The 24,085-nt window shown below is 33.4% G+C and overlaps 1 protein-coding gene across 10 annotated transcripts in view; it reads left to right on the top strand.

The window, feature by feature from the left end:
* Window positions 1-24,085, top strand: part of LOC121738622 (coiled-coil domain-containing protein AGAP005037) — a 213,717-nt gene that overhangs the window by 45,903 nt on the left and 143,729 nt on the right. For 9 of the 10 annotated variants that reach the window (XM_042130803.1, XM_042130806.1, XM_042130804.1 and 6 more), the window contains exon 3: window positions 11,653-11,685. In XM_042130803.1, coding sequence (XP_041986737.1) covers window positions 11,653-11,685 — 33 coding nt within the window. The remainder of the gene's footprint in view (window positions 1-11,652; window positions 11,686-24,085) is intronic. The other variant, XM_042130799.1, reaches the window with a different exon arrangement.

Here is a 24,085-nt window from a genome sequence, read left to right as displayed (position 1 = left end):
AATTATGATAAGCGTTGATAGATATATATATATATATATATATATATATATATATATATATATATATATATATATATATATATATATATATATATATATATATATATATATATATATATATATATATATATATATATATATATATATATATATATATATATATATATATATATATATATATATATATATATATATATATATATATATATATATATATATATATATATATATATTTATTTATATATATATATATATCTATCAACGCTTATCATAATTTTTGAGCTATTAATGTGTAAATTAATGAGCTACCAATGCGCTCACCACCTAGCCACGGAGGTCGTCGTATATAACAAAATTCCACCTTTATGAATTTTCTAAGCCTTTTTAATAGGGTGGTCCGTAATATTTAAATACAAAGAAAGAGACCTCAATATACATGGATGTACTACATGTTATTTACATGTACATTGTACATGCTAGATAAATAATAATTCCGTTTTTGATTAATAAACAATAATTCTTGACTTTCTTGATTGTTTATTTCTTGGGGTATCAACGCTTCAAAAATTGTATTAAAGTGAACTTTTCTTAACATTATGGACGAGTTGTGGTATGTGAATTTAATTCACATTTCTTGTGGCAAACATACAACAATAACAGAAACATGACCATTTTATGAAATTACATTTCATGTGACCTTTAATGCCGTGTAAACTGTTTAAAATGAATTTCCTTATGTGTATAAAATAAATAATAGCATTGATCTCAAAAACGTGTTAAGTATCTAATAAAATATAAATACACATTTTGGTATTATGTATTACATATTCTGTGCAAGGTTTAATTTGTGACGTACAAGTTGTAATACTGTTTCGTCCCTGTTTCTATACTACTCAACAAAAGTCTTTTGTTGTTGATTTTCCAGCAAAAGCGTAACTTTGGCCTCTACTTAGCAACTTTTCTCGTTATCGCGACCAACAAATCCCCGTTACGTTTTAAGCAAAGAGATTTCATTTCAATACTTATAATTTGTTTGTACAAATTATTAACATTTTACAGCCATTATGCGGCCTCTAAACGGTGGCCCACAATGGACCCAATGTACGCGATTGTGTATGAGCTCATATAACTATTGCGGCATGACCGTGTGTGCCAAAGATGGACCAATTTTTAATGAGATTACGATCATATGGCATCTATTCATCTCTAATTGTGCACGATATACACAGCTTCGCAATCATGGTAATGCATAATGTTTCTTTATACAAATGCTCCATTAAAATTCTGTATCAAAATGTGTTAACATAGATTTTTAAAAATATTTTTACATTAAAAAAGTTGACCTGTCCTACGTAAAATGTTCTCCACAGAGAATTTTGAATAAATATCCAACATGATGATTTTAAATAACCTACTTTCGCTCGACATTTTTCCATTTAAATGTTATTCTTTTGGGATTCCTATTGAGTATTTAACAAAATCGAACAAAAGCTGAAACAATCGTTAATGTAACATAAACTTTGATGGCAGAATGAAACAAAAGCCTTTTGACATAGATTTTGTGATGTATAAACTGTCGACTGTCGACTGTCAGTGAATTACGCTTTTGTAACGTAAAGACTTCAGCTACTACGGGAAAATTACGTTTGGCAATTACTGGCATCCATACTAATATAAAAAAGAAGTGTTTATCTGTTACTTCACACGAAAACCACTGAGCGATTTTGATAAAAGTTATGGAGATACTTTGAGTTCATAATAATATAAGAACTTAGAATACTTTTTAACCCCCGACCAAAAAGAGGGGTGTTTTGTGTAGCACACAAACTCTAGTTTTTTTTTGTTTGAAAGCTGACATGATCGAGAGTGTTCTTAGCTATAGTTCATCATCATCATCTTGCTCAGTGCTGGAAAATCGCGGTTTATTTGGTTCGTGAAAGACCGTTAGCACCTGGATTCTATAGGAGCCGAGCTTATGAACCCAAAGTGGAGGTTTCATGTTTGGACTCATCATTTAGGACTCATATGGACGGCCTTATCCAAGAGGACAATCATAGAGGACATTCATTGAGATATTATGATCCTGTTGATAGGAATTATTCTGCACTATAACCAACACAAATTTAAAAAGCATGAAATAAAATTAAATTAAGAAATTATAAAATCCCGCCAAACAACTTTAAAAAGTAATTAAATAATAGTTACTTACTTTAAGTTTAAATAATTCCTAAGTGTAAAGTGATTAACAAACGGCGGAGTAATCGTTGAACATAAAAAAACAAACATAACACCTCCTCCATTTTGAAAGTCGGTAAAAATTGTAGCCTATGTGTTATTCTGATGTATAAGCTATATTATTGTAAAGTTTCATTAAAATCCGTTCAGTAGTTTTTGCGTGAAAGAGTAACAAACATCCATACATCCATACATCCAAACAAACTTTCGCCTTTATAATATTAGTAGGAAGTAGGATCGTTAAGTAATTCTTGCCATTCAAAAGATAATACTATTACTTATAACGAAAAAATGATTGTTTGATATATAAGAATAAAACAAAAGTACTTCGAGTACAACACAAAATTAATTACAGTTTTTAATCTGCACATTTTTAACTTCATAATCTGAGTGTGGCTTTAAATAGAGCTTTCGTAAACAAAGAGAAGTTATTAAACTTTGCGCAGAATAAACATTTTAGAAAGCGACTCGACTAGGCTGTTGTTTATTGTTTTGCTTTTTTCAGCAATCGCCACAAACGTTCTCGTACTATGTTCTATTATTGGAATACTATTTTTCATTGACTTTATTTCTGATATAAGTCTTTGTTCTGAAATGTTACCCAGTATTCGAGACCAGTGCACAAGACGTCACGTCTACAACGACATTTGATTGTACTGTATGACACTCTCACTTGTAAGACAAGTGTGACTAATACGCCACACTTGTCTCACCTTTATTATAATGACATCTTGACATAGTCATACGTCAATGCGTAAACGTAGTTATATTTCGAAACAAACCAATTACAGTATCAAGTATGGCGTCGATTGTAGACGACATAAGTACTGTTCAGTGTACTGGGTAAAGTTCGGAACTTACCCATAGAACACTGAAACATATACCTAATTAAGAATAGCTTAACTGTCAGTCTGTCACTCATCATCGTTATTCCGCTGAGTGACAGTGACAGTATGTTAATTAGAAGGGCTCCTTATTTTAATTATCCTTTACAGTCGCGCGGAATGTCTAGTTAAAACCAATTTGAGTATATTTTATTACAAGAGAATATTTTGGTAAAATTACATGCGATAATTTCGATGGCAAAATGAATAAATAAAGTATGAATGTATGATGTTTGATGCTATTAGGTAATCGACGCGTACAAAACATTTCATCACGCATCGGCTAGAACAACCTAACTGAATAATTAAAATCCTATTAGCAATAATTTCTCGTTCGTTTAAGGCCCGCCGGATGCGAACATTAACAGCATGGTCCCCGGAAAGTCCTGTTTAGCACTTGTCGACCTTATTATTTAGGTAGCAAAGCTCAAAATGGCACACCGATCTGTCGCCAACTGTACATCTATTTAACAAGGAAACAATTTTACGTTTCAATAAAAATATAATATCTACCTAACTCCAGTATATTTTTCTTTTGTAGCACCGCCTTTGATATTTTCTTTAATTAAAAATGTATCAAAGAAGTTTCCTTCCAATTAAGTAATTACATCAATGAACTGTTTACTGTTTTTAACCGACTTCCAAAAAACGAGGAGGTTATATGTACGGCTGTGGTTTTTTTTGTATGTTCAACGATTACTCCGCCGTTTGTGAACCGATTTTCGAAATTTTTGTTTTGTTGTATTAGGTTTCACTCCAATTTGGCACCATGTTCACAAGTGGTGACCTGATGATGGAATTTTGAAGTCGGTGCCAGTTCCAAAAGTTTTAAATTTTCTGTCAGAGAAATGAAGATTCAGCTATATTATCTGGTACCGACTTCAAAATGATGAAGATTGAGTAAATAAATAGTTGAGGTTTAGCCGAATTCGGAAAAAGGTATTATTAGATAGGTAAAAATATTTAATACTTTTTAGTTCATATTATAAGGATGCCATTATTGTTTTTACCTTGGAAGTTGGTTTTAATTTTTTGTTAAAAATAATAATTTCAGTTGATAATTAAATTATTGTATTAACCTAAAATATAAGTTTCTTTAGTGTAACACAGTTATCACTTATGACATGAATCTTAATTTTGTAAAAATATTATGATTCATGACATGTTAATTATGACACAAAATTTATCTGTAGAAAGTCTGTATTTCAAATCTTACCTTGAAATAGAAATATAATAAGTTTTGTGACGAAAACAATTGTACAATATGAAATTAATTCGTGGCTTAATTTCGTTTGAATAGGCCTGATTTGTGAACTTATTTCCATTAGTAATTTCTTGTGAATTTTCCCCCTGTTGTATTTCTGTGGACTTTAACTAACTCAATAGCCCTACTTATTTTATATTAGCCCAATCAATTTCTTATTCAATAGGAATATTATTTGTCATTTGATGATGTACTTTCATTATTTGTAGCTTTTTGGAATTTGGCTTAATCTACGCAACGAGTATGTCTATATCTTTCAAAAACAATTTGTCTATGAAGTTGTTTGATTGAAAATTAAGTTTTTCTTCACTAAGTGGCAAACAAGTTGATGTAACGACTTTCAATATGATTTTCTTTGTGTACTGTAATTTGTAGACCTGCACATTTAGGTTACACCCCAGATACAATTGAAAGGAAGCAAAACGTTTTTGCCGTTGTCGATCTCTTTTTTTAAACTTCATTTGTGTGGAGGATTTTCTTTACAAAGCAAGGAATGCTTTCATGATTGCATACTCAAATGTTTACTGCAAAAAGTAAAATATGCCTTGAAGCTATCTAGGTTTAACTCTTTTAAGTTAGCTCTGATTCTTCGTATCTATTTTATATATTTTTCTTCAGAAGTTTTGAATGATATTTAAATTTCGCAGCTGTCTGTCTATTTTTGTCTAAAAAGCACTAAATAATTATTATATTACTATCATTTAATACGGTTGAAGAATCTACCTTAAAATATGTTCTCTCTAATATGTAAACGGTAAATAATCATTATGATTTTTATATTGTAGAGACCATTCGAGGAAACATTTCACAATTCAAAAGCTTGATAAATAAATAAAATCTTTTTGGACGGCCATAAATTCATTATAAAGAACCGAATAATTTATTTACTTCGACTTGAGTTGAGTTTATCTGAATAATTAATGAGTTTTGTTTGGGTCAACTGGGGTTAAAATAGAACTTTTAATTTACCTGTGCTCAAACACGTTAAATATGGATTTATGATTTCTGACTCGACTTTATTTCGTCTACGGTGATATATTTTTTTATGTAGGTAAATAAAAATGTATACAGGGTGTAACAAAACTAAGAGATAATACTTTAGGGTTTGTATGTGTCCCTTATATACAGTTAATTGTGAAAGTAGCAGCGCTGAAAGAGCAATTTTTTTTTGTGATTTGTATGGGTAAGCGCCCCGGCGTCATGAATTTCCCCATACAAAAGTAAAAAGAAGTTACTCTTTCGGCGCTGCTACTTTTACAGTCACATACAAGAAGCACAAACACACCGTAAGTATTATCATATTTTAGTTTCGTTACATCCTGTATAAAGAAGACTCAGGAAAGAGGGTATTAGTTATTATGTTGTAAATAAATTAAATGTTTGATTGAATTAATAATTCATCATTATGGATATTATCCATTCCCGGGTCTCAAATTAGGTCCATAGCGAGTTTGATATTATGCTTCAGATCTGTTAGTTTATAACGGGAACAGATATTATATACTTTCTTGACATGAAATCTGATTTTCAGAAATTCTTCCTAATACGATTTTTGATGATGATAAGCATAAGAGTTTTCGAACGAGTCGATAAAATTAATGTAATGTATGTGGTACTGATAATAAAAAGCAAACGATTTCTAACAGCAATTTTAATATCTAAACGTGCTATTTTTCTACAGGACAATAATGCTACTCGTTAGCCAATCTGAATAATACTTTCAGAAATCTACATATTTTTATAATATTATGATATAATATAATATTTTCAGAAATCTACCTGTATAATATTATAGTACTTTAGTATAAAATATCTAAGGTAATATGGACTCAATGCTCTAAAGTATAAGACGGTAGGATCACCTTATTAATAATCTCTACATTGCTGTAATCACAGTGATGTGATATCTATAATACGTTATTTTTTATTGTAGGTGATAAAAAAGCGATAATAAACGACTGCACCAAAAAACTCTACGGCAATTGACCTGGAACTGAAATACAGAATAACGAAGTGAAAAATCTAATGCAGTGCTTTTGAAACGAATTAAGTAGGACACAAGTGTAGTGTTATTATTGAAAATATATTTTGTAATTCGAGAATACCGCACGCGAGCACGTTGCCTTTAGATTCCGCTTAATAATTTAAGCTTTAATATTAACCTAGCTATCTACGTATACATTATACAACTCCGACAGCTTCCATATTAGCCGCGATGAATCTTGATGGGAATTGAATTCAAATAATACATATCTTAATAGTAATATACACGCAACATAGTATATGATCCAGTATAGTGAAGTCGCTAGTGTAACCCAAGTGCCGCGACTCTATCTCGAGATAGAGCTGATAAAATGTACAAATATTGGTAATTTTTCTTACACCTCAAAATGTTGAGTCGGTGGAAAAGTAAAGACAAATCGGAGAAAAACGCCAAGTCCTCCAGTTCTGGTGGGAAGAAGAAAAGAAAGGGAAGAGACAATGGTGAGTCAGCTGTGACTTTGTAGACGACGTAGCAGTTTCTTAGGAGCTTATCGATGTTTCGGACAAATCGCTTTTTAAATTTTTTTTGCTTAGAGTTTTTTAGTAAGTTGAACAGGAATAATAGATTTTTATTTACGTAGTTAGAAGTTTTTGTAGTAAATAGTATTTTAAAGCTGCAGATGCCTTATTAAAAATATGTACCATCGAGGAAATTGATTCCTAGGCAGTTGACGGACCTACGTCATTTGGTCGTCTTCGTCAGCTTATGTCAATTTAATGTTAGCTGTGATCGGTCTGATGGGTTTTACTTAGCGCGACCAAATTATTTAGGTCCGTCATTGCTTAAAAATCTATTTCTTCGATAGTACATTGTATATTCTGACGTAGGTAACAATTATTAATATACAGTGTTTTGTCTAAAAAGTCGTTTGGCTGACTGTGACAAAATTTTAATTAACTGTAAAGTAGACTTTATTATTAACAACAAAAATATTAAAAATCATACTGCCGTGGTATCTGTACTATTTTCCACTAAGAAATATTGGACTATAAAACACAGTCCGTACTAAAATTAATCGTTGGAGGCTAATAAAACAGGCTATCTATTTCCGACGTATTTTATCGGTACACTGCCAATAAGTTAAAATATTTTTTGATATTGATGGCAGGACATTATATGCTGTAACCTATTCTGTAACTGTATATTTTTATTACTACAATAATAGTAACTGAGCACATAAAATGCAAAGTATGATTCGTTGATTAGTACACGAATAGTTACTAGACTATCTAGCAGTGGCGAAGAGTCCATATATCCCGATTCCCGTCGGCCTCCCTTTTGGAAAATCGAATCTATGGGCCAAATACATTTCTATCTAATTAAATATTTTACATACTTAAAAAACTTTGAATTCACTAAACGCCTACAAAATTTTATATGCAATAAATTTTTCTCTCGCTTGAAATAGTTTGAATTAATAATTAATCGCCTACAAATTTATATAGGCAATGCAACGTGCAGGCCATCTCCGATAGAAGCCGATAAATTAGCGGGTTATTTCTTCATACAACGATATTTCATAGTAAGTATCTGTCCTTTTCATTCCTGTGAACTGATCGTCATGTTCTGTCTCGTTCTACCACGCGCCAATATACTCGGAAATAAGCCGATACTCGGCGAGTTATTACGGAGAAAGGTTAATTAGCAACGCACAAGTGCGAGCGAGAAAGATGAACTTCATGAAGTAAAATTGTTATGAGTCAAATGGCGGATGAGTGTTTGTAAACAACTTGTTTGTTTTGTGTTTAAATGTCGAATGTTATTTGTTTTAGCGGTAAGAAGAGTGCAGTGTCGCGAATTTAAATTAATTTGTATTGTGATTTGTTAATTTTGACTCGTACAGCTGAGACTGTTGTCTGACAGATTATTTGCTGTCGAAGGAAACTTCGTTTTCCAAACTTAGTTTTGACTTTTGAATGATCGTATGTGCCGTCACGCATACAACTTAACTCGCATTTTTCAAAGGCATCATTATCAAACTTGAAACTCGAACATTGTTGAACATCAGTGCTGAGCGTTTTAGTAAGTAGATTTTTTACTCCGGCTTCCCTTCCGAAAATATTCACCCTTCGCCACTGCTATCTAGTAGTGTAACTTGTAAAAAAATCGTAATTACTAAACTAAAAATATATCGACATACATAGTACGTATTCAATGTTTGAAGTCGATGTGATTACTGATTGCGTAGAGCAAAATTAAAAAGAGGAATGTAAATGGAAGCGAGGCTCTAGCCTCACTTCCAACTGACTTAACTGACTGAAAAATGTTGTCGAATTCAATTTATATTTTGTACTACAAGTGACTGAAAATTGTGTCTCTCATTATAATATTTCTTCGATATAAAAATGTTACTTATATTCGAAATTTCAAAATGTCAAGTCCCAAAACCATCAAATTTTTGCTCAACAAAAGTCATCAAAATCAAGTCATGTTATTAAAAATTTTTTGATATAAAAATTAGAAAACAAATACTTATATTTCATTTGAATAAAAAAAATGCATTGCATGAGGACTGTGCAACGACACGGTACATAATGTACAATTTGTACACTTCGACAAGTTCCAGCTCGAAAACGGTAAGTTTTATAAAAATTTTGTTGAATAAAAGTTGTAGCTAATTTTGTGACGAACAACTTTCTAATTTACATTATTATATAAACATTATTTTTCCTATCGAAAATACTGTTGTAACACTTTTTTGATCCATTAGCGCCCTCTACTTTTTGTATTTTAAGTTGGATGACGTCACTCCAATTTTATACGACGAAAATTGTATTTCGCAATGCCCTCTACATTTTTTATTTAAAAAACTTTTTCCTAAAACCAATAGTTTCCGAGAAAAAAGCATTCCAAATTTTTTTATTCATTTTTTGGATTTCTCAAAAACAGCTATTAGCGCGACCTTTTTAATTTTCTGTGACCTCTTGACACCCCTAACGATTCATTACGTCAAATAACGGTAGGTCTTTATTCGGAGGGCAAATTAGATATCGTTTGTACTACTAGCTAGCTTGTCCAAAAGAAGTATTATTGCATTTTTTGAGTGTAATGAAATGAGTGGTTATATTTTAGGTTGTGTTTGTTTCCCTCACCTAGAGCTTACTATTAAACTAGCAGCGCTGAAAGTTTTGACTTCCACTTATGTTTCTACGAGATACGCCCCAACATCTTGATTTTTTCCATTGACCATATTGTAACTGTCTTGGCGCCGCTATTTTCACAGTAAAGTCCACAAGGGAAACACAACCTCTATAATACACTGGACAGGCTATGCCGTACGAAATGACAGCTATTTTTTGTGCCGATTTGAAGCGCCGCGGTGAGCGTACTGTGAACTAATTACATAGAAAATTACAACCGCCATTTGCAAAATAGTAGTTCCAAGTACACTCACTACACTGCTTTCACATAGCAATCAGCGCCAATATGGCGACTTTCAAATAGGAACATTTTATTGATAGCGATCGCCTGTCCAGTGTTTTATAGAGGTCAGTGCCTCAAGTATATTAATTGTTATACCTTTTTATTGCAACAATATCGTTACTAGACAATTAATTTATTCTCAACAATATCACACGGAATTGTGTCAACGCACACAAATGTATAAAACCGGATAGAAGCTGAATCATTAAACATTTTAATTGTATTGCGTGCACCGTATCAACTACATCATTAGGATTAGGCCTTCGCAATTGTAAACTAAATTTCCATTTCTAATTGGACCATGTATGTAGGCGATGTTAAAATGTACTAACAATGGATGGATCTATTCGTTTCCGTTATCGGTCACAGTATAAATAATATATAGTAGATCTCTGTACTAGATCAGAATATGACACTGTCAGCTAAATTTTAGAGAATCTAAAGAAATAAAAGTAAAATGCAGCCCCATGTGACATGTTGCGAGCGCGTAAAACTTGTCTCTGTGTGGAACGAATTGTGATTTGAAGGAAAGGACTGTTAGGCCACTATTAGTTTCCGACGGAAGGCCTATTTATGCCTGAAGACGCAGTCTCAGACGAATCATCGAAAATCATGGGCTATCGTCACAAAATCGCGGCTAAAGCCGAAGGTTCACCAAATATTAAAGTGGAATAAGTTGTGCGTCTGGCCAAACTTCTTAGTATGGCTTCGTATATGGCCGAAAATAACCGAAGCCGAAAAGCCGTCTTCTATCGGACACTACTGTAAATCTTTGTATTATATCGGCTCCTAGATAGGGTAAGCCCGCAGGCGCTCTCCATCCTTCTGGGGCCGCCTCCATTAGACTAAACATGTTTTCAGTTTCTCAATTCTGTATTTGAATTTCGTACTTAATTATCATTTTCACGTTTGTTGTTACTTTCCGATTAACACTTCAAAATGGCAACTTGGATAAGGCTGGCACAAAGCAAATGTATTGCAGTAAAGCATTTTTATTAAGAATCACACCATATAATTTTTGTTTTTATACATTTGCTTTGTTTAAAAATATTCCTCTTAACAAAACGGCATTTCTTAATTTGCCGAGCGTTTAAAAGGTAAGCTTACTGTTTGTTAGTTTGTGCATAATTTAGTACCTACTTATTGGACCAATAAAAACGTGTAGCGTAGTCTACACTCTACAAGGTGTATTAAAACAAAGTAAAAAATTTAATAGAATAGACACGCCCTAAAAACTTTAGGGTGTGTATGTGTCGCTTATATAGAGTAAAAGGAGTAACACTGTACACTGTAAAAGGGTAACACAGAAAAAGCAATTTTTCTTTGAGATATTTATAGGCAGGCGCCCCAGCGTCTTGAATTTTCCATACAAAAGTAAATAAAAAGTTATTATTTCAGCTCCGCTATTTCTACAGCACACTTTATGTATGGGACCCATTTACACCCTAAACTATTCTTACTTGGTTTTGTTTGTTACACCTAATTGCCGTCGATTCTACTACTGTACCTATATAGGTATTAGGTACGGATTAGAAATCATGGCTATCCGTTAGAATTTGGCCTTCGGTGTACAACTGTACACGTTGTTAAATGTGGTGTCTATTAACTTTATAAAATCTCTCCCTTTTCTCTCACACTGTAAGTGTTATTTTACAATCATTATCATATTATATGTACTTAAATGTTTCTAAATAACTTAACTACAAAACCACTTCTGCATAATACCTACCTAAATAACCTCCTTTGACTTCAAAATACTTTGGAAATTTGGTTCACCTTATTAATCACTTTATTTGTTCCAGAAGAAGATTGGCAGGGAGACTCAAGAATTGATGGTAAGTCCACATCTAGCCCTAGTTACTATTACCAATTTATTATTGTTTATAATTATATACTAGATAGTAAATTAGATATTTCACAGACAAATTAGTCCAAAAAAAAATAGCCTATGATCTGATATCTTTGCCAAATAACAGAAACATTGCTCCAGTAGTTCGTGAGATAAGCCCTTTCAAATAATTTCCCCCGTTTTTTCCACATTTTCCTCTATTTCTTAGCTCCTATTTAGTCTTAGCGTAAATAAATGGGCTATCTAACACTGAAATAATTTTTCAAATCGGACCAGTAGTTCCTGAGATTAGGGCGTTCAAACAAACAAACTCTTCCGCTTTATAATATTAGTATAGGATAGTATAGATACGATAGATTAGTATTTGATATGGATAGGGTGACTCTACGTAGCTCTACGCCAAACTAAAACTAGCAAACCAACCTTTACTCATGATAACGTTTATCAAATTTTGAAAACCGTATACGGTTAAGGAAAACCCGACTTATTTTTATATATATGATATCTATATATATAAAACTCAAAGGTGACTGACTGATTGACTTAGTGATCTATCAACGCACAGCCCAAACCACTGGACGGATCGGGTTGAAATTTGGCGTGAAGGTAGATGTTATGACGCAGGCAAGAAAGGATTTTAAAAAATTCTCCCCCTAAGGGGGTAAAATAGGGGATAAAAAGTTTGTATGAAACTTTGTCAATTTTGAAGCGATCGGGCTGAGACTTTGCATGCATAAAGCTAACCTAACCTAAACTAAACTCTTAGCCCCCGGCCCCTTCTTTGGGGGGCTCAGCCCTCCCCCCTCCCCCGCTCCTGAAAATGTTGCTTTAAACCAAAGGGTGTCGCGTCTTTAGTGTTGAGTTGTAATTATTCTACTATTTTAGGAACAAAGTAAGTTATTAATTAAAAGTGAATTTATTCAAACTTAAACTAAAAAAGAGACATACAGAAATGTTGCTTATGACAAAATAGTACAGCCTGGACATGGACAGACGGACAGGCTGATATTTAATCTTTGTGATCGGGTCCCGTTTTTTGCCCTTTAAGTAAGGGACCATAAAAAGGAGAAAATTATCCATCTCTGTTATTATACTATACTATGCTAACGCGAACGAAGTCGCGGGCAACAGCTAGCTGTTGCCCGCGACTTCGTCCGCGTACTAATATAGAAAAATAAGTCGGGTTTTTCATTCTATGGCAAAACAACGTTTGGCGAGATAGCTAGTATTTAATAAGTGCGAGAAATTTAAACAAAGAACAAACCTACACTTTTGAACATGAATAGACAAATATGCAAGTTTCGGTTTCGACAAACAGACATCAAAGCCAAAATCTTTTTTGGGAAATCAAAGTCAGTGCAGTGTAGTCAATAAACTCAATTTAGTCCATTAAAAGCGCCGAATTCATCACAATAGATCGTTATGAAATTTTAAAACCAAACTTAAAATATCGACACTTAATGACAGACATAGTGAAAGTTAACAAGTTATTTTTAGTATTCTAAAATTATAAATATGGAACACTTACGGAATCTTCTTGTAATATTCATCAACATTTTTATGGAGAACTATAATTTTCAACTTGAAATACTAGTTAATACTTACACTCCCAAGTTGCCACATGCGGCCGCGAGAACAACAACAGATTTCCAAGAATCCGCGATCGAAGGATTAATTGATCTATCAATACTCTGACAAACAAACACGGAGTTGCCATAATGATTAAACTAATTAAGAGCTCACCTGACTCTAAAAATCAAACATCGTCCTTCTCTCTTCACACTCACGCCCGTCTTTCATATGCCAGGTGAAAAAGGACGGCGCGGAATCATCGCCGAGTTAGTTTTACTTGAATAAAAGACGAACTATAATGATTATGAAAAAAGTGTTTTGAGCAAATTTAGGTTTTATCAAAACCTTTTTAGATATTAAAAAATATTAAAGAAAATACAGCAAACTTCGAAGATCCAAGCAAAAATGTGTCTAAAACAAGGTTTTTTGTAAAAAAGAAACTATCGAGCATTTTTGAGTAATCGTGTTTTCGTCTTGAGCATTTAATCTTTATGAACTGAAGTTACTTGTGTCAAAAAATCAGTTTTCTAGACCTTACAGATTTTGAGATCTAGGTTAATGTATGTAGTCAAGTTAGGGTCATATGGGCTCTTAATATGTAATATTATGTAGGTACCTATATTAAAATAAGATTTTGCTACCCAGTTACGCAGTTTAAAACGCCCAAGGAGTATAACAAAAATCCAAATAACAAAAAGTGGAATACTAGTTACAAAGTTTCTATCAAATTTCGTTTAAACTCTCACAAAGTCTGAAATTAGAAATCATGCAGTTAACCAAATTTTGCACGTGTTTTGGGGTATCTTAGGATCCCCCGAGGCTGTAAAATAAGGGTTGAAAGTTTGTATCGAAAACATTTCATAACTCTGACGATTTCTCCGAAATAAAATATCGACGTAAAAACAATGAATAATTGAGCAAGTGTTTGATCGTTTTTAAAATTTGACCTGTATGTATACGTACGGTGTACAAACGGCCACAAGGGTCCAAAATTGATATTATTCTCAACATTTCTGGTTTAATTCTAGTTGCAAAGGATCCATCTCACTTCGAGAGTTTAACTTGTATGTCTAATGTCTATTATGTATATCTATCTATACTAGAGATCGCCCAATGGTCGAAATTCGACCTTAGTTTCAACGACATTAGGACTACCTATATTTTGAAAAAAATAGACTGGCCGTGTAAGCATTGTCTAATAGTATCTAAGATTCAATAAAAAAACTATAATCCATTTTCAATTTGTCACCTTATTGTCAACAGACTTCAACCATAAATAGTATAATTCGTATGTATAGGCTTGTCACTCAAAAATCTGTCATTTTCCTTGTGTGTGTGTTGTAGTGTGTGTAATGTTTTATTGGTTAAAAAAATGTATGAAAAAAGCATAATTTCAAAATAATATTAGCTCGATGCACTCCTTCACCATATAAACTATAACTGTGCAAAATTTCATTCACCTACGTTTCCCCATTTTTCGTCAAAAGGGATACAAAGTTTTTGGCTCACGTATTAATATATAGATATCTACTTAATCTATGAATAAAGTGCCTCTCTGTCTGTCTGTAACTTCTTTGCACTGATTTGGTTGACATTTAGTAGGGTAGATGTATGATTGGTTACTTTGAACGTAAACGTAAAGTACGTAGTTATCTCTAATATGTAAGGTTTCTATGTGCTATGAATTTCTGCCCGACGGATTTGCACGCAGTATCAAGTTTTAGAATGAAAACAATGGACTTATTTGCTACGTAAATAGAATATAATAAAAGCACAATACAAAGCCCGGCTCATAGCACTAATAGGTCCTCTGGAAAATATTTCACGTTAATGGTCCTCTCATATTACTAATTTGTCTAGACTGCTACGTTGTTTATAATGGAAAATATCTTTAATAACTAGAATATCATTCTATTCTTGTTCCAGACAATGAACTGTTAATAGAATCTTTCAGACAATAAACCTTTCATGTATTGTTTCTAAATTAAATCTATTTCAAATTTGAATTCTAATACTTAAATTATTATTTTACTAAATTTTAAGTTTTCGTTCATATTCTTGGAAAGATTATGTCACTTTTTAACAAAAGTTAAGTTTTAAGGTGTAATGGACACCGCAATACTCACAAACCACACCATCATTATTATGCTTTAGATTTATTACGTATGCACTTTCTTATAACTATTCAAATTTATGAGTATGCTGCCGAAAATTAAACTTATATTATAACGCTAAAACTTATGTTTCGCAAAACTGCTACAAATTACAATACGGATGGACCGAATGATGAGTTTGCTACTCAGGTAGGTCTGAGATTCAGTTAAAATCTATCCTTATACCTACCCGAAATAACTTAACAAAAACCGTTTAGCTAGTATAGTATTTACCATCGTCCATCGAAGAATTGATTCATAGACAGATGAGACCTACGTTATTTGGTTGTTTTATGTCAACTCAATATTAATCGTGATCTGTCAGGTGGTTTGATACAATGCGATCAAATCGCGTAGGTCCGCCGTCTGCCTATGAATTAATTACTCTGATAGTACAATAAAAGTCGATATACGACGGGCCGCAAAGTCGCGAATGCAAAACAAATACGATACACGTCGCAATGTGGCTTTTTTGAATCCCCGCGGAAGCCCCGGGTCGTACCGGTCGGGGGATCTATCATCACAATACCCTGTGAAGGACGTACACGGAATTGCACTCGCCATTGTATTTACATTGCATTGACCACTTTTTGCAGAGACCTATTACGTGAGATAGAAATTGCAACAGAGATTTTTCCTTTTGTAAGCCGTGTTCGATTTCCAGCTTGGTAAATTATTTTTTCGATGGATGCAGTTTTAATGTTGAAACCACAAGGCGATTAAATATCCGTTTTTGCGCTCCATAATATCGGAGTAGACGGTAGCTATGTCTATTGTGATAATATTATAGTATCTTACGAAATAAAAAATAACAAAAAACTATAATGAACGTATTATTTCATACCTCCGAATAATATCTGTATTGTACGTCACAGTTCTGAAGAAAATGGAAAAATAATGGCAGTAGCCAATAGATATTAATTTCAATTTTACATAATAATCCAACTCCACGTAGACGGCACAATAATTTCGTTTTTGTGACACTCAACAGATGTGCAGTGTCCGAAATAAAACTCGTGATTTAATTTATTATTGTAAGTGTTATTACATTTTATAACTGCACCGCTTAAAATATTTTTGGGAAACGTATTTAATGTTTTTGCACTTGATTTACTATATAATATAACGCAACTTCTAATTAGGTACTACGAGCACTCACATTAAGTAAGAAGGTCTTTAGAATCAAACAAAACTGGAAAATGTTACATATTGATAAATTCTGAAAAGAAAACGTTGGTTGGTACATGATACATCACGATAGGATATTTTCCGTACTTTAATATTACTTTAGGTGTCAAATGGCTGTGAAACACATTCCCCATTTATTCATATGTCGCGCTGAATCGTGTAGAACCCCCCAATATTGACGCTTGCCTTCAATACGCTACATTCCCGTCTTGATATCTTTTATATTACGAGCTTTTTCTATATTATTTTTCTATTTTCCATACTTCTGTTTTTGAATAATATGTTGCTAGTATAATTTGAGTTACGAGTTAAAACTTGGGTTATTTATACTTAGGTATAAAAGGAGGGAAATAAACATGACACTATATATATAATTAAGAAATTAAAAATACCCCCGCCAAACAACTTTTAAAAGTAATGAAATATCAAATAATATTTACTGACTTTAAGTTTAAATAATTCCTAAGTGTAAAGTAATATTTAGTCAATAATTATTGTTGTCAAGGTGTGTCGGGAGACCGCCAAGTAAACTACAACAACAACGACTTTGTCTCGATTCGGTTCGCTGTGAACTCACCACGGGCCTAAACTATACGCGCTGTCCCCCCACACATCTGACAACAATTATGGACTAAAATATTATACTTTACACTTAGGAATTATTTAAACTTTAAGTCAGTAAATATTATTTCATTACTTTTTAAAGTTGTTTGGCGGGGTTTTTTTTTAATTTCTTAATTATATATATTGTGTAATGTGTATAAACAGACAGACATACAGACAGACAAAAATTGTAAAAAAATGCTATTTTGGTATATGTATCGTAAGTATATTTATATGCATGTAGTAATAAACGGTTCTTTCAATATTACAAACAGATACTTCAATTTTATTTATATGTATAGATAAAAACCTCTTCTATCTTTTGAAAATAAAAAATAACCAGTTTAATGCGCTAGATTTTTCACAAACAGCCATTAATTTTAAAAAATAAACATTTTTTTCTTAAAATTTGGTTTTTCTATGTTTTATCTCACAAAATTTAAAACATATTGTTTTTATTAGCGTAGTCCACAAGCATAGCTATCAAATGTGACTTCTTTACGTTCATAGATTATTTAATACATGAGAAGTACTGGTCAGATTAGTATGAAAGCCCGAGAAAAACTAAAATGGCTGCCATTTTACAACCGTGAGAAGCAGAAAAAAATTAAGAGGCAATTTGTCGATAAAATATGCCATACTTACATCGTGACAGTAAGGGATCGGACACCGGTGTCGGGACACATTGTATATTATTATATACTTATTAATAAATAATATTAATTACCTTCCCTGGACTTACACGAATATTTTAATACAAAAATTAGCCATATCGTCTCAGTCTTTCTCGAGTTTTAGGGAGGCTAACAAAATTGAAAATCCATTTTTATTTATGTTATATAGATTCACTGTTTGCAGTTAAATGACAATCTAGATCAATTTAATCCTTACTTTTCTAAGCTAATGCAACGGAAAGTCTCAATTGTCAAATAAAACCGAACAAAATCCAAAGATAGCCAAAGTGAGGACTGAGGACTGCAGGGGACTCATAAAAATGACCAGACGTCTAGTAATAAATTATTTAAACATTAGCTGTCCCTAGCGATTTCGTTTGCGATAATGCCGATAATCCTGGCCGGCCGCCCCTGAATAAAATAGGGGGTGAATTTTTAAAACCGGCTAAGTGCGTGTCGTGACACGCGCAATACATGGTTTCGAAGTAACTAGTACAGCTAGTTTTTGATAATTTTTGTATGGTCAATGAATGCACAATTATAACGTGTTTTGCACTACTAAGTACTAACAACATCAACTCAGTTACGTTCAAAGGAATTTGAACGAAAAATTCCTTTGTACTTCTACGAATACATTTTTTTCAGTTTATGTACTATTACTCAATAACTAATATGTGGAAAATGAAAAAACTAACACCTTATTGTACCATATTCCTCAGCAAATAAAATGATTTTAATTTGATTTGAACTTATGAAGTCTTCTTAGCCGTGATAGTTTTCCTTTTAAATTCAGCATATTTCCTTCCTTCGTGAATTTTTTCATATTTCCAGAAGCAACCGTTTAGCTGGTAGAAGGGGGGACTGGACTCTAACGATTTTTTCCAATTTAAAACTTCATATTTCACAAATTCATGCTTTTACTGGTAATATCTATATCACTGGTAATATTTTTGAAAAACCTATTCAAGGACACGCCACACGGTGGGGTGGACGCGAAAAAAATCACCCCCGCATTGATATGCGGTACGGTAAAAAAAAAAAAAAAATTTATATAGGTACTTACCATTTTGTTGGCATCATTAAAATGTGCATTCATGCCAAATAACGGCATTGTAGGCCCTATAAACCTCTGAGCAAAACCGCGGACAGACAGACGGAGGGACAGACTGAAACTATAAGAGTTCCTTGTTGGCTAAAAAGGAACCCTAAAAAGGGCATAGTAGGCGAGATCCGAAACTATAGGAGATTAAATGACGCCGGCAACGCCTTTCCGCAAAAAATCGTTTATCGCGCGAAAAACTTAAAATTTTCCGGGATTAAAAGTATCTCCATATTCAATTCAAATTTCATCAAAATCGGTTTAGTGATTTGGGCATAAAGAGGTAACAGACAGACACATATTCGCATTTATAATATTAGTATGGAAAGTGGAAAACATTGAGAGGAGTTGCTTACTTTTAATGAAAACGGGAGCCCCCCCTAACTTTTTATTTTATTTTAATATTATTATTAAATATTAAAGTAGACATATAACTAAGGACCTTGAGAAAAATTCAAGTACGTACCTGTTGCCATTATTGATATAGAGCAAAAAAGGCCAAAAAAATCACGTTTATTGTGTGGGAACCCCCCTTTAATATTTATTTTATTTTATTTTTAGTATTTGTTGTTACAGCGGTAATAGATATACATAATCTGAAAATTTCAACTCTCTAGCTATTACCCTTCTTGAGTTACAGCCTAGAGACAGGCAGACAGACAGACAGACGGACAGACGGATAGACGGAAAGACAACGAAGTCTTAGTAATAGGGTCCCGTTTTTACTAAATAATGTAAACGTATGAACTAAAAGAAAAAAACAACGTAAACCAGCTTACAAAAAGAAATGAAATCCCACCAAAAACATTTTCATGTAAAAATGTTGCCGAGATGAGAATATAATAATATTATAGTTCGTCGTGTCCAGGCCACCGATTTTAACTAATTTGTAGAGTTTTTAGATTCTCCTCGTGCGGCTGACACATTATAATATTATTATCAAATATTTTGCCGCGCTTTGGTGTAAAATTAAGGTTTTTAGATTTAGGGTTGAGTATGTAAGGTTAGAAACTTGGCTCTACATGAGATCTCACTACTTTTTGACACGACGAACTATAATATTATTATATTCTCATCTCGGCAACATTTTTACATGAAAATGTTTTTGGTGGGATTATGGTTGCTGTTAAACATTTGTATATTAGCCCAAAATTTTTGATTGAGTAATAATGCAGTCTTGTTAGTAAATAATATAAAGAACATTACTGCGTTCATTACTCAAAACGAAATTTTTTGTGGGATGATACACTAATGCTTATCAGCGTCGATATGTGTATCTTCAAACTAACCTATAGGTGAGTTGAAAAATATAGCTATAGTTATTCATAAGAGGAGCATCCTCTTATGAATTATTTGCATTCTGCAGTGCCCGTTACGCTTCCGCAATTGCATTTTGTGATCTAAATTGAGTAATGACTAATGAGGCTAGTGCGTGCCCTTGTATTTTTCACTGTGAAAGTGGTAGCGCTGAATGAGCAATGAGCAACTTTTACTTTTGTATGGGCAAACTCCCGATGCCTGGGACACTTGCCGATGCAAATCACAACAAAAAATTCGCTTCCTCAAGGTTCTGCTGTAAAAGCATGTGGAGGTAACCGATAGACACACACTTTGGTATTTTTTATAATGATAAGGATTATTAAAAGTCCGCAACTTCCTTTCTCGGGACTAGAACCTTAAGTGCCTGAGACGTACGAACTTAAAGTACCTACGCGGGTTTTAAGTTCGCGAACTTACTCGGCTCGCGTGAGTGACACTACGAGAATCGTTCACACTAGATTACCATGCCCCCAGGCTCTCGGCTCGCGGCTCTTTGCTGACACACAGGCGATTAAGGTCGTCGAGCCATTAGTCCGCGTACTTACTCGCACGTCTGTCACCCCTTTTAAAAATTGATTTTCTAGTATAGTTACTTAGTGGTAATGCCCCAAAGTTTCGGAAGAACTCGATAATTGATAAACAGCAGAACCAATTATAGCATTTTCAAAGAATCGTTTATTTCTTAAATTAGCATCAATACCGGTAGCTTCTGTGTAAAATGGAACACCATAGTGCTCTATTTATAACTTTCCGTATTCAGTAATCAAACACGATTTTACACTCGACTTCTAGTAGCGCATTCGCGTTTAGTCCATACTAATCTAAATATCATAAAAAGTAGTACGAAAAAAATTTTTGTTCGTTAGCAATAAAAAAATTGGGTCTAAAATCTATACTTTAATAATATTATAATTGGGAAGAGTTTGTTTGTTTGTTTGAACGCGCTAATCTCAGGAACTACTGGTCCGATTTGAAAAAAAAATTACTGTTGGATAGCCCATTTATCGAGGAAGGCTATAGGCTATATTTTATCACCCTAAGAATAATAAGAGCGAAGAAATAGAGGATAATGTGGAAAAAACGGGGGGGAATTATTTGAAGGGGCTTATTTGAACGCGCTAATCTCAGGAACTACTGGTCCGATTTGAAAAATTCTTTCAGTGTTAGATATCCCATTAATTGAGAAAGGCTATAAGCTATATTTCATCACGCTAAGACTAATAAGAGCGAAGAAATAGAGGAAAATGTGGAAAAAGCAGGGGAAATTATATGAAAGGGTTTATTTGAACGCGCTCAGGAACTACTGGTCCGATTTAAAAAATTCTTTCAGTGTTAGATAGCCTATATATCGAGGAAGGCTGTAGGCTATATTTTATCACGCTAAAACTAATAGGAGCTGAGAAATAGAGGAAAATGTGGAAAAAACGGAAATTATATGAAATTGCTTATTATCTTAAGAACTACTGGAACAATTTTTATGTTGTTTGGCAAACATGAAGAATAGACCACGTAAAAGTACATAGGCTATTTTTTGCGGAAAAATGTACGGTTGCGTCAAATTCCTAAATTACGCAAACGAAGCCGCGCGGAACATCTATAATATGTAATAAAATCGTAGGAAAGTCAATTCTGTAAATTGAATATTTTTGTACAATAAATAATACTTGGGATGTGATCTACTATGCTAACGCGAACGAAGTCGCGGGCAACAGCTAGTTATACAATAAAATATGTATAAATAAGGTAGGAAATAGCTTTCATTGTCTGGATATAAATGCTGGATTGCAATTTAAGTGAAGTTCCTAAGCGCGTCTTACGCTTTTCACCAGCTTAAATTATCGGCTTCGGAATTTGCTTTCAACGAGTCATGGAGAGAATTTATTTGCTTAAGTAATATTATTCTGTTTTGAGTAATAACTAAGATTTCAGAGAGAATATTTATAAATAAAAGTAGAAAACAACTTTGAGATCACTCGTAGTCATCTATATTTATGTATATGTATATATGCAAAGAGAAAATAAAAGTACGGGGGAAAATATTATGTCCATTGAGTATTCAAATTTGTATTAGGATTGGGTAATAAAAAAATAATTAATGCTAATATCAGTCACCATTTCATGTAGTAGGGGAGGGGAAGGTGCTAATTGTCTAGTCACTCGAGCGTCATGGAGACCTAGTAGGTTTTTTGCATTGAGTAAAACTGATAAAAAAATAATAAGATTTTAAAGTTTTGAAAAAGAAAATATGTTCAGAAAATTGCTTGTTTAGGTAAAATCTATATCTATACTAATCTATACTAATATTATAAATGCGAAAGTATCTCTGTCTGTCTGTCTGTCTCGCTTTCACGCCAAAACTACTGAACCGATTGTAATGAAATTTTGTACACAGATAGTCTAAAGCCTGAGAAAGGACATAGGCTACTTTTTAACTGGAAAAGCGGGTTGTAAGGGGGTGAAAATGCGTAAATTTGGTCAAATTAAGTTAGTTCCAAAAACTCAAAACAGATGGCGCCAATAGTCCCCTAGATCGCGCTATTGCTTGCTCATGCGTATTTCTATAAGAGATGGTACCATGTTGAGTTAATGTTTCGATTCTTTTGATTATAGCCTGAGAAAGGACATAGGCTACTTCTTACTGGAAAAAGGGGTTGTAAAGGGGTGTTTATGCGTAAATTTGTTCAAATTAAGTTAGTTCCAAAAACTGGAACAGATGGCGCCAAGAGTCGCCTAGATTGCGCTATCGCTTGCTCATATTATGTATTTCTATAAGAGATGGTACCATGTTGAGTTAATGTTTCGATTCTTTCGATTGTTATACATGTTATTAAATAACTCACGTACCAACATAGAAATCAAAAACAGTCTACCAATAATAAATACTAAATAGTTTATGGGTATTGGGCAAAGCTAAAGTTGTGTAATGCGTTATGCAGCTAAGTTGTGTAACGCTAAATAGGCTTCAAAAGGTATAAAAAAGTTGAATTTAAAAAAAACCTTATTATGTGCACACTACACGGCTGTTTTGGGTATTTTGATTTAAGGGGTACCAGGGTTTTAAAATGCTTTTGACACCAATTTTATTGACACCGCGCGCTATATTCTGAAGTCCACGCGGACGAACGTCGCGGGCAACAGCTAGTATAAATATATTGAAGAGATGAGGACTAAATCATTTAGTTTAGTGCAAAATAAAATATCTGCAAAGCTTAGTTAGGAAAATATGAAGCTTTATATTTTATATTTTAAAATGTCCCTACAGGCTTACCTAACCTTTGAATCATCATTGCTCTACATGGTAGCTTCTTTGGGGTATACTAAACATCCCCTATCTTAATCTGACAGATCCGATGACATTTCAATAATTTTTTTTAACCCATCACGTGAGAAATCTAATTTCTATACCATGATAACCAGACACATGTCGGAAGCCTCTACAAGCTTAATGTGACACGCTCGAGCTTGTCCCGAAATCCCCTCTTCCCCTCCCCAACTAATGGCTATAGACAAGCAGACAGCCATTAGGCATACACCTTAACATCAACGCCTCCGTGGTCCAGTAGTTAAGAGCGTGGCTCTTGACTCGGAGTTCGTGGGTTCGATTCTCGCGTTGGAAACATGTTATTTCCTAGTTTGGTTAGGACAATGCAGGCTGATCACCTGATTGTTTGACAAGTAAGATGATCCATGCGTCGGATGGGCATGTAAAAAGTCGGTCCTGCGCTCTGGCCAGTCGTGTCGGTCATCCGTCCCACTGGGTTATGAGAGTAAAGGAAT

Source organism: Aricia agestis, chromosome Z (assembly GCF_905147365.1).
Source record: "Aricia agestis chromosome Z, ilAriAges1.1, whole genome shotgun sequence".
NCBI classification, from domain to species: Eukaryota; Metazoa; Arthropoda; class Insecta; order Lepidoptera; family Lycaenidae; genus Aricia; species Aricia agestis.
Note: the sequence above shows the minus strand (reverse complement) of the source record. Positions and strands in the feature narration are given on the sequence as shown.